The following is a 12,496-nucleotide window of genomic DNA, read 5'->3' on the forward strand; positions in this document are numbered from 1 at the left end:
TTTTCTTTGAGAAGTATATATTCATCTGAGATTCCCATTTTTGGATTGGGTCTTTAAATTTTGGAGCCCTACTTTTTTTTTTTTTTTTTTTAGCTCTTTATATATTTTAGATAGGATCCCTTTGTCTGGGTGTTTATTGGTTAAGATTTTTTCCAAATTTGTGGGTTGCCTTTTTTCTCTGTTGATGATTTTTTTTTTGAACATGTAGAAACTTCTCATTAAGAGGAGGTCCCAGTTGCCGATTCTTTGAATTATTTCCCATGCAGTTTGATATTTTGTTCATGAACTGTCTGCCCACCTCTACGTCTTCAAGATTTTCACCTTATTTCTCTTCCAGGAGATTTGGTGTTTCTGTCTTAATGTTTAGATCTTTAATCCATTTTGACTTTAGTGCATGGTGATAAACCCAGCTCTAGTTTTAGTTTTTGGCCTATGGAGAGCCTATTTTGCCAGCACCATTTGTTCAAGAGGCTATCTTTTTTTCCAATGAACATGTTTGACCCCTTTGTCAAAGATAAGATGTCTGAGTGTGTTTGCAGTTGTATCTGCACCCGTTTGTCGGGTGATGGGCATTTTGGTTGCTTCCAAGATTTGGCTGTGACAAATTGTGTTGCTATAAACATGGGTGCACATATATCATTGTGGTATGATGTTTTAAGTTCTTCTGGGAAAATACCCAGAAGACGAATAGCTGGATTGAATGGGATTTCCAGTCCCAGTTTTTTGAGGAGTCTGCACACTGATTTCCATAATGGTTGTATCAGTCTACATTCCACCAGCAGTGGAGAAGAGTTCCTTATTCGCTGCAGCCTCTCCAGCATTTGTTATTAGTTTATTTCCTTATGATTAGCCATTGTGTTCCATTGATCCTCTGATCTGTTTTTTTTTTTTTCCTTCTAGTAGCATGCTGATTTTGTCACCATAGCTTCGTAGTATAATTTAACAAAGGCAATATTGGGCAACAAAGGCAAAGCAGGAGACATTACAATCCTGACTTGAAATTATACTACAAAGTATTGGTCTTTGAAGTCTTGATATTATCATTCTTGCTGGAGGAAGATGGAGTCTTTGTATTATTCTGATTTGCATTGCTCCAGTGGCCAAATTTGCTGGATATTTTTCCTGTACTTTTTCTGAGAAGCATGTATTCATTTAGGTTGTGCATTTTGTGATTAGATCTTTTTATTTTGGATGAGCTGTAATTTCATCAGTAAGTGGCTATGTTATGAAATTAAATTGAATAAAGTTAGAAAGTCACAGTCATATAGATAACAGTATGAGATGAACAGGTTTGGGATAATGAAGTTCAACACTGTCATAAAGCTATGCACCTCCCCGTCTACATCCTTGTGTAGACACTGCGTTCGCATATCGCCTCAGTGAACTGACAACCCTGTGGTCAGTGACACAGCTGAAGAAGTCCTGCGTCTGGCTGTATCTTTGGCCTTCATATACTCTTCTCCAAGTCCAGGGTTCAGTCCTGGCCACACACAGCTTCCCTCCTCTTCCCATCATCTCAGGGTCCAGCAGTCAGGTCTCGATTGCTGGCTGTGCATTTGCTGGTCAGAGTCGCCACCTGTAACCTTTGCGCATCCACTGGGTGCTGCGCTCCACCCTGGCCTCTTCACTCTCCTGTGCTTGGTGCAGGAGCTCTGCATCCAGCCCTGCTGCAGCAGCCATAGAGCTGGGGCCTGTGGCACAGTGGTGCTGCCTTCTTGGAGAGGAATTCTGCCCACTCCTTCGTTTATGTAACTTCATTGTCTCTTTAAAGCCTCATGTCACAGGTGTCCTGGTGTCAGTCAGAATGTCCCCACGTGGGATGTTTCTCCTATTAGAGAAAGCTTCTGTTTCCCAGGCCTCGCCTACCTCCTGGCCCCGCCATCCTCTGTCCCCACTGCTCTTTCCCACCCCTTGCCTTCTGAATGATGCTCAATCTGGACATGACTCTCCCAACACCCAACCTGTGTGCCAGCAGAGGTATTGTCCTCAGCTCAGCATAGTGGCCTCAGCAAGTATACCCTGTGCTAAAAGAGCGAAGATGGAGCACAGAATCTTCTACATGCTGGGAAATCTGAAGTCACCCAAACATTTACAAGACTCCTTGAGGACTTTGCCTGCTGATGTTTACTAGAATCTTCCTGCCTAAAGTCTCCTGCCATCTCTTAAGTCATATAAAATGAGCCACTTCTCTTTGTTCCCTACAGATGGCCTTCTTGCCCTCTGCCTGCCTGTACCTAGGCCCAGTAAATTCCATGCCACATTGCCTTTACCAAGCCTGTTCTGGAGATGGGCAAGGAGTCAAACAGGCTGTGGGAGCAAAGGTGAGGATGGGATTGAAACTGCTAGATGCACGTTGTACCTTCACAGAACAAACCCATCCTCATAGCCTTGGCCTGCACTAATAAAGTGCTTTGCAGAAGTGAATTTGAGCTAAAAGAAGTGTTTCTCCCATCACACGAGTGTCACTCAACCCTCTCGCCTGACAAAGTCTTCTGTCACCTGTTGGATTCTTGCAGGAATTCAAAACAGAATGAGCTCAGGGTAAAGTCCTAATGCAGACTAATCATTTCTACCTAAGAGGGACATCATTGCCAAAGTCACTGGAATGTACAGGTACTAAGAGGCCTGCGAGGTAGAGGCTGAATTCTGGCAGCAAATAGACTCACCCCGAGTATTTTCATGGCTTCTTGGTAGGGTACGGCTGCTGTCCCTGGGGTTGGATTTGTCACTTGCACGTTTCCTGGGCCCAGATGGCTGCTAGGAAAGACTCCTGGAGGTGTCACAAAAACTGGAGCAACTTGTCTTGGGTTTATAAATCCCACAGGTTGCGGAGACTCAGGAGCCAGGGCACTGATTGGTGGGTAAGGATTTGGTGTTTCATGTCCTTGGTAGGTGGGTGGATTGGATGACATCTTTAGAACCTAAGTAGTAAAACACAACAAAGGGACACATTTACCCAAGAAAGAGAAATGGCTACATCTTGTGGAATGTCAATATCTATGCAAATGGAAGAAAACAAGCCCTGAAGGATTGTGCCAATGGAGATGAGAGTCTCTACTTCCTGTGATTTGAAGGGAATGGGGGGGGGGAGTGCATTTTTCCCATTCTTCCAGGTGAGGTTTGTAGTCTCTCTCTCTCTCTCTCTCTCTCTCTCTCTCTCTCTCTTACTCTCACTCTGTGTGTGTGTGTGTGTGTGTGTGTGTGTGTGTGTGTGTACTGAGTTGATTGTTTCTGAAAAGACAACAGAAGGAGGGAAGGAACTGTGGGAGGCAAAGTAGTGCTTCTCCTCAGAGAATTGCAAGTCCAAACCCAGGCACCTGTGCGTCTGTTGGGCTTCCTGCCACAGGAAACGCAGGCTACAGGTGGAGTAAAGGCTGCCATTAGTTGACCTTGGCGTTGGCTGGCTGGTTTGGCCCAGGGCTATCACAAGGGCCCTGAGAACTGGAGGAGGGAAGTAGAACTTCAGAGAAAGGGCAGCTCTGAGGCAAGGAGGATTAAGAGAGGCTTCTGGCTGACTCTGCACCAGGGTGAAGGAGGCCCTCCCAAAGCTGGCGGAGACAGAGAGCTGGTGATTCCCATGAGCCGCAGAGAGCAGGGTGTCTTCCCACTCTTCAGTGCTAGCCCAGTTATGCACAGAATTGCCAGGTACGTGCAAGGTCATGGTATTCTTCAGCCACGAAGTCTGTGGTGTCTATCAGAGCCACAAATAGAGAACCGTTCAGGGACTCATAAAACAATTCAGTGGCACAGAGAGCAGGCTATGGCTAAAATTATTTTTCAGAAAACTGGAAAAGCAGATAAACACATGTGGCCACTCACATTGGTTGTCTTTTCTTTTAGAAATGAACCGTAGCATGTCTCATGCATTTCTATCATTCATTGGAAAGAAACCAACACCAGAAGACGTGACTACCAATCAGTGTTCCTTGGGAAAATCTGAGGGCCCTCTAAATTTCTCTTTTGTGTTCCTGATTGTGACTTTCTTTGCTTGCCACTTTCTTGTACTTAGAGAATGTCAAGAAGTAGGAGTTAGAGTGTGTTCACCCTTGTGCTGAAGTAGGAATTACCTGAGTAGCCTCTGGCCCTGTGTCCTGGCCTCTCAGCAGGGTCCCGTGTTCTGGCTGCGCTCTGTTAGGACCCTGTGATTTTGCTCAGGAAAGGACTTTCCTGCCTACTCTGTCTCATCCCCTTCAGTGCAGTATAGACTGAAGCTGGCAGCAGGGAAATGGTTGCATCGGGGTCCTCAGAGAAGGGGTGGCTGGTGGGTGAGGACTGGAGAGTAGGCTTGCCCAGAGCCCCTCAGTGCAGCTGTGCAGCTTCCCTGTGGAATGTGCAGAATTTGTCTCCTGGGCCAGCCTGGTGGCAGCACTGCCCTGGTCCTGTACTACGTATCCAAGCCTGCTGGCCTCTCCTGCTGTGGACAGGGCTCTCTGGTCCTTGCTGACCATTCAGTGCTCAGGCCGGCAGTGCTCTCAGCCATCTTTGCATGAGTTGTCCAGGGAAGTGACATTCATAAAACCCAAGTGTAAGCACCATCTGGGCTACCTAATGTCCTGTTCAGTTAGGAGCTGGGGTTTGAGCTCAGTTATAAACTGAGGCTGGAGTCCTGGTATTGACACCAGCTATATTTCCACATCAAGTTTGTTAACTTTTCTCTCACTTCATTGCTGTTATTTTTGTCTATAAAATGGGACCAATAAGAGTCCCTTGTGACAGGTCACTTTGAGCAGTAAGCAGTCATTCTCCCTAAAGGACTTACACAGCGCAGCTGCAGCGCAGCAGGTGGCCTTCGTTACTGTTGTGCATGATAGAGCTCTTGCTCTTTGCAGCTCACCCTCCAGTCAGGCCTAACACTTTTCATTTTCATGGAGAGGGTCGAATCCCAGCCCTCCCTCTCCCTGCCTCTCATACTGAGATGTGAGTGCTTGCACAGGTGCTGAGGACTTGCCGAAAGACAGCGTATTTGTTCCCAGTGTACCTGATTACAAGGGACCGCTTTTCCAAATCAGAAACAAATATTTATGTTCGAGTGGTTATTTCAAACAAGGAAGAACGGTTCCGTGGGAACACCCGCGCTACACTGTTGCCCTGACTCTGCTTGTAGTCTTTAATTTATATGCTAATCCATTCCCTTAATAATTTAACACATTGAATATTTCCTTTTGAATTTGTATTCTTCTAGAAATCTATGCTGGCTGGAGTTTTCTTGTTAGCATTTTTGGACCAATTCCTCTGCTAATAAATCATACTCATAAACTGAAAAAAAAGATAAGCTGTATGGTGATTTGTTGTAAGCAAAAAAACAAATAAAATACAATCTGAGGCTGAGGTGCAGTGTGAGTGACCCTGTGGGGGCGCCAGGCTGCTCCTGCTGACCTTTCCAGAGCTCCGTCTGCCCCTTGCCTCACCTCACCTTCAGGAGCTGCCTGTCCAAATCCCTGTTAGTTGTGGTGTGGCAGCGACAGTGTGGCAGATGATGCCCTTAGAAGGGCCCATCCCGTGGCTGTGATGTGTGTGCTTCTGGAACAGTGCCAGCACCTGGGGAGAACTTCACAAAAGGTAGCTGCACTTTTACGTTAGAACGCCCAATTGTCCATATTTACAGCTGAGCTTGGCACGCACGAACGGTCTGCAGGGGGCATCGACTCCAGAGTGGATGCCAAGAGGAGACACAGATGGAGCCTCGTGCGCTTTAATCCAAACAAGAATTTTCTGTTTTTTATTTAAATTTCTGAGTTTTCAAAAAGTATAAAATTAAACACTTGGTGTGTGTGTGTGTGAGATCTTGCTGGCTTTCCTTTTCAGGTAGATCATTGTAATCTTTTGTGTCTGTTTCAAAAATTTGATAAGGAATGTGCAAGACTTCTAACTTGCTTTCCAATAGTACTATAGCCAGGTAAGTTAGGTCAGCCTGTTCCAGGCAGTCAGATAGGCTGGGCCCCGAGGGAGTCAGTACGGAAGATGGGAACGCACTATAGCGGTAGCTGGACGTGCATCTGTGGAGGGTCGGCCTCACGACAGGAGCAGGATGACCGGGCCTCCTTGCTCCTAGCCCGAGGTATGAACAATAGATTAGGGGTTGCGTGAGCCCTGTGGGTGATCAGAACTTCTTGTCTATTTCTAGGAAGGTCCTGTTCTTCCCACATACGCTTGCTGTGTGACCTGCTTCCGCATTACATGACTGTACCTAAGCAGCTAAGCTCCCAATCTCACTGGGTGATCACGGTTTGGTCCCATGTTGTACCTGTCTTGTGATCTTGCATTTACCTTGTCACTTTGCGCCCACAACATTTTATTCTATAAAACTTCTCTTATAAAGTGGTATCTGTGTCAACCCTTTTTCTGGGTTCCATCCTGTCTCCAAGGAGCCGTCTCTCTCTCTCTATCCCTGTCCCTGTCTCTCTCTGTGCCTGTCTGTCTGTCTCCCTCCCTCCCTCCCTCTCTCTCTGTCAGTATATCCTACTCTTCCATTGTTCCTTATAATTCATTCTTCAGTTTGGGGAATACAGACTTGGAGTATCTGACATCTGGCAGGTTAGAAGTTACATATGTAACTCTCCTATAGCATTTGGAAGTCCTGAAGGACAAAGGATGCGATAGCTTTCATTTCATGGATTCTGTATTGTGACTCACTTAGGGAATCAAAAACTGCTGGTATTGTTTGCCAGTTGTGTGCACCTTGAATTTTATGCCCTAGGAAGATGATGATGTTAAAGAGTCATTAACGTCACACAGGGCATTTGACTTTGCAGGCCAGTTCTTGTGTTCCTGTTTCATATACGCTGCATTTGGACTTAGCAATTGCTGAATTTATTGGTGCGGCTTGCTGGATCTTCTTGACTTGTCAGATCACAGCACTTGGGAAGATAAGGTTAGACCACCCCTCGTTGACTTTCATACCAGTCAAAAGGTGAATTTATATAATGCTATCAATGGTTTCTTTACACAATATCTAGTTTATATTCAGGAAATGTACATGCCTGTTGGTAGATAGGATAGTAGACTGGCTGTTCCCTGGCTGCCTGTCTTCTGGCCTTCTAGGTTAACGTGCTCTCCATCTCCAAATGTAAGTGCAGCTGGTAGTGCTGCTTGTCTCTATTAGAAGTCTATGTTTGATTTGAGAGTTACATCACATCTTCCCAGCCTAGTTCGCAGGACTGAGTAACCACCCTAAAGACCTCAACATGCCTTCAAGATCATCTGGAAACTTCCCCACATCTTGCTTGATCTGTTGGAGGTTGTTGAGTGAGATGAACACATGGATGTGGCCAGAGCTGTGTCCCCTATTTACCTCCGGTAGAGAATGCTGTCCTTCAGGGGCTTGAACAGAAGTAGATAAGGACGCATAAAGCCCAAGGGCTGGCGAGATAGCTCAGTGGACTACGCACCTGCTTAGGCAAGCTCAGGGACCAGGGTTCGATCCCTGGCATCACATACCACACTGGCCCTACTCCCAGGCATGCTGAGTGAGCCACCAAGATTGGGCATGGTAGTGTACACCTGTAATCACAGCTCAGGGGCGGCTTTACACAGGAGGATCACTATGAGTCCAAGCTGTGTAGTGAGACCTTGTACCAAATATATATGTATGATGGATAGAACCCAGCAGAGGCTTCAGTTATGGCTGGCGTAGAAGCCTCAAAAGTGAGGGGACCTCAGTCATCTCTGCAGAGGAGCCCTGGGTGATCGTGACTGGAGAAGGAAGAGGAATCAGGCCGGGGCTGGACACTGGCACTCGCCGTCCTTTCCAGCCATCACATTTCCGTGGGAGGAGCCACTTGAGGGGATGAAGCTCAGCATCTCTCACCTCTCCAGGCTGTAACTGGCCTGCTTCCCCTTCTCCCATTTGTTTTTAATGATGCCTGCAAGTCCAGTTGTTATGCTGTGTAAATGCTAGAATATGTGTGCACCCAGGTCAGATATGCTGCCTCCCCCTTGTGGAGACAAAAATAAATCCTGAAGTGTAGGCAACTAAGGGTAGGGTGGAGGGGCTGGGGAGGTCGCTCAGTGGCACAAGCGCCTGTCTCGCAAAGCTAGATCCTCAGCTCCAGTCCAGTGTTTTTTTTTTTGTTTTTTTTTTTTTTAAGGTAGAATAGAAAGAGCTGTCCCAGTGCAAAAATGTCCCAAGGACTCTACTGTTTTCCTCACCAGAGACAATACTCTCAAAGGCCTAAAGTTAAAAAAAAAAATCACACTTGCCAAATTGGTTAAAAAATGAAATAAAACAACAAAAAAGTTATAATTTTGCAGGTTTATTTCTGGTATCCTACACAACTAATTTGAAGATAGCATCATGTAATACAGCAGCCATTGTTGAATTCCTATTACTTTGGTTAGTGAAATTTTGTATCATTTCTAATGTTTTTTCATTTCCTTCTTTCTTTTTTTTAAAAACTATTTTGTATTCTTTAAAAAATAAAAAAAATAAATGAATCCTAACTCCCCCCCCCCCACAAAAAAGTACACTTGTCTATAGTCAACATTTTTTTTTTAAATTTTAAGGAAGGGTCTACAGGGTTTCGGGGTCGCACTACTAGATCAGACTCATACTGATTCCCCTGTTTACAGCCTCCCAAGAACTGGGATTATAGGCACGCCCAGTCTCAGCATGCCCCGGGGGCGGGGCCGGCAAGGCAAGCCTGGAAATCAAACCCCTGGCCCCTGCACCTCCTTGTAGGTGCTTTAATCTGCTGAGCTGTTTGGCCAGTCCTATAGTCAACAATTTAAAGGTAGAAGATTTACTTAAAGTCTGTTACCACTGTAGTACTCCAATCTTGGAAGTTTACAACCCACTAAAGAGTGGAAGTTGATATGGGATCTTAGATTGGTAAAGCAGTGCCAGTTCACCCACTGGTACCTATCCCATAATGCTCCTCTCTCAGATCCCAGAGGAAGCTGGTTGGTTCTCAGTGTTAGATTTAAAGATGCCTTCTCTTGTATTCCTTTACATATGGGTTCCCAGTTTCCTTTTGCCTTTAAAAGTCCCAGTGACCAGACCTGTCCACTGACTCGACCATGCTTCCTCCAGGCTTCAGAGACAGCCCTCATCAAAGGACCTTCCCATGACTTGGCATGAGTTACATTTTCCCAAGTCATAGTCATACAGTGTGTGGATGAGGGCTGGGGAGATAGCTTGGTAGTCTAAGTGCCTGCATGGAAAGTGCAAGGACCCGAGTTCGATCCCTGGTGCCACATGCTGTGCTGCCCCAAAACCGGGTGTGGTGGCAAATGCCTGTAATCCCAGCTCAGGGGAGGCTGAGACAGGAGGATCCCTACGAGTCTGAGCTATGTAGCAAGACCCTATACCAAATAAATAAATAAATAAATAAATAAATAAATAAGTAAATATTTTTAAAAATGCAGATATACACTGTCATGCACCCCTCAGAAGAACTCTCCAGCCAGGGCACCTGTGCTCTGCAGAATTCTTCAGCAGACAGAAGTTACAAGGTCTATAGGTCTAAGGTATAATTGCAGCTTAAGGGAACCTACTTGACCCTCATCATATCTGAGGGAACAGGAAGCCTGGGAAAAGATAGAATTGAGCCAGTACTCCTTCTCACAGCCCAAGACCCTAAAACAGCTCAGGGAATCCCTAGAAAGTAGAGGCTGTCGCCTCTGGATAGCAGGGTCTGAGGAGGTCACACAACCCCTCGCTTGGCTCATGAACAAGCCCAAAACGGTTGCTTTCGGCTATGAGATAATTATAGGACTCAAAATAGACAAACAGGTACTTTGCTGGTGAGGATGCACTCGTAGGGGTATTGGCCAAGCTGAGCTACAGCTGCAGTATAGTGGAACCTTGGCCCATGAACTGAATTCTCTCCGTGACTGGTCACGGTGTGAGTTGAATGAGAACCAAATGAAATTCAGCGGTGAGGTTCAGTGCTGACCGTATGCATCACTTAAGTTTGATCCCATCCCATGCCAGGGTGGTGACAGAGGTCTCCAGGAAGTGACCAGCAGCCTCTGAACCCCCTCGAACCTGTGACCCCTTGGCTCAGACTTGGCGAACAGCTGCTTTTCTTCGCCCTGAGCATATGCAAGGTGCAAGTGTAAGGCCCTTCCCTGTTCTCCTGTGTTAAAGTTAGAGCTCTGCAGGCTATCTTAGCTTGCACTGGGGCGAGAGGCAGTGGTGGTGTGTAGGGAATTCCATGGAGGGCAGCGAGTGAGGTGCTCCAAAGCCAACTCCCAGGGAGCTGGAGTGAATGAGGGGCCTGAGGGGGGTCTTTGTTAATTAGACCTTTCTCTTAGGAACTGTCTTGCAGGGGATCCAAGGGTACTTTTTGCACCTTTTACTGGTTAGTAAATTTATCAAGACCTATCTGAAGAGGGGGTCTGTTGTGCTATCGGAGAGAGAACGGTCCATAGCTATAGTCAACTCTTAAAGGAAGCTTAAGAGCAGGCTCTGGTGGTGTCTGAGGTCACTCAGACAGCGGAACAACACTGAGAGCACTTCCTCCCACCTCACGGAGGCATGCAGGGGGACGACAGATAGGTGAACCTTGCTTTTAATTCTGTTGGGCTCTTGGTACCCAGTTTCTACTGAGGCGGCTTTGGGTGTCCACTGGGGTCACCCCGAATGACCCCCTGGGGCCCTCTCAGCTTTCACTGGTTCCACAGAACCAGAGATCTGTGTCTGGAAAGGAGTGTAGGCACCTGCCTGGGCCTAGATCCCCACTGGCTTCCCTTCCACGGGGGATCAACCAGCAGGTGCAGGGGAGCCTGACTGCTGCCGTAAGAGCGGCAGCTGCTCGAAGAGCATTTAACTAGCTTGCAGAGAAGGCACTTTCCTAGAGTTCTATGAGGGACAGACAAAGGCTGTGCGCGTGCAGGCTCGGCCATTCCGCCACACTGACTTCTCTGTGGAGAAGCCGGGTGCCCCGTGTCAAGCGCCAAAGTCGTGGCAGCTCCCTGTAGATACCAGGCCACCGTGCCCGGGCAGTGAAGACTGAAGCCAACAGAGCAGCTGCAGCAAGATCCGGGAGTGGCTGAGTGCACCCTCAACAGAAAGAACGAAGGAAAAGCTCCCCGCTTGTCAGGGAGGGGCTTTGCGGAGCCAGCCCCGAGGATGGCTGAACCCACGGGCTTTTCCACAGCTTGGGGAGGGGTGCGTGTGCCAGAAGGTGGGGTGCGCAGGCTCATGCCCGGGCTGCAGGCAGGCCCTGCTCTGTAGGAATGCAGCCTTCATCGTCATTTCAGCTGCCTCCAGGGCCTCTCCTCTTTCTGGCGGGGCTGGATTTTGTCCCTTGCATTTCGGTAGGCCCTGCTAATCTGTTTGGTTATTTCAGTTATTTGGGCCCTGTGGTATACTAACCCAATTCCCAAATTTTAGCTTATTTTAAGTTAATTATTTAGGACCCTTGCCCTGTATGCCTACTGTCCTTTTGTCCCTGGCTTCATTGGTATTAGCTTTTGATTTTTTGTTTTTGAAGTTTCTTTTCCCTGATTTGTGGTAACCCGTCTTCTGCCGTGTACTTTCTTTTTATTTCATTCCTCCCATGGTTTCTTTCCCCTCACTTTCTCTCTGGCCCCAGCAGAGACAAGAGTCAGCTTCATCCCTCCAGCAGCAGGATGGGGTACAGCCCAGAAGCCGCCCAGGGACAAGCGGCACTGCGTGCCAAGCTGGCGCAGAGCAGAGCTCGTGCCTGGACTCACCTGTGTGCCGGGTGCCGCCCGTGCCTCCTCCTCACTGTGCGCGCTGCCCAGGTGCAGATGCTTCGCTGGCTCTTGCAAGTCCTTCTTATTTCCTTCCAGCTAGCCTCTCCCCTCCTTCATACAATTCCAAAGTCCCTTTCTTGTCCCCTCCCCTGCACCGAGTGAATGCCCGGAACCACTTGGGCCTCTGTGCCGCCCTCCTGTGCTTCCTCCCTGCTGTGCCTGAAGCGTGCTCATGCACCAGCACACACCTCACTTTTATTTCTCCAGCTCCTCCCTGCTGATTCTCGCCGGTGTAGCTTCAGGTCTCATGCTTATGTCTTTTAAATACAGTAAACAAAATTGGAAACTACAGATAATTGTTTAAAAGTTAATGAAGGAAAAGTGCTCGTAGTCCCAGCCCCCAGATATAATTAATGTTATTTCACTTAGATGTGCAGACTTGCGTATGAAAGCATGTATTTGACCAAGACACATACGGTTCTGTGAAGTGACATGTTTAGCGCGGTGCCGTGAGCGTATCTGGTAGGCTGCTGTGTTAGCTTAAGGTCTTACCCGCACCTTCCTGTCAGTGGATGTGGGCGTGCGTGACGTTCTTGGAGTGCCTGGACCAGCCTGCCAGCCTACATTACGTAGTTCCCTGCCACCCTTGCCTCTGCCTCTCCACGTGCTTTCCAGGGTCTCATGAGTGTTGAGTGAGTGCAGAATGCGTTTCCACATTTTATTCTTGTGTATTGTGGATGATTTTCACTTGCTTGTAGTTTAACGTCTTTGTGTATTTTTGAAATGGAAGAAAAGGCAGTGTTACAAGCGTAGGAAGCTGATGACAGGGCGGCCG

At 47.4% G+C, this 12,496-nt stretch overlaps 1 protein-coding gene across 2 annotated transcripts in view; it reads right to left on the reverse strand.

The window, feature by feature from the left end:
* LOC101590061 (membrane-spanning 4-domains subfamily A member 12) overlaps positions 1-11,737 on the reverse strand; it is a 28,384-nt gene extending 16,647 nt beyond the window's left edge. For both annotated transcript variants that reach the window (XM_023707047.1, XM_012512823.2), the window contains exons 1-2: positions 11,659-11,737; positions 2,667-2,921 (exon numbers count right to left, since the gene is read on the reverse strand). In XM_023707047.1, coding sequence (XP_023562815.1) covers positions 2,667-2,912 — 246 coding nt within the window. In that variant the 5' untranslated portion in view covers positions 2,913-2,921; positions 11,659-11,737. The remainder of the gene's footprint in view (positions 1-2,666; positions 2,922-11,658) is intronic.
* Between the last annotated feature and the right edge of the window lie 759 nt (positions 11,738-12,496).

Source organism: Octodon degus, unplaced genomic scaffold (genome assembly GCF_000260255.1).
Source record: "Octodon degus isolate 3935 unplaced genomic scaffold, OctDeg1.0 scaffold00279, whole genome shotgun sequence".
Classification (NCBI taxonomy): Eukaryota; Metazoa; Chordata; class Mammalia; order Rodentia; family Octodontidae; genus Octodon; species Octodon degus.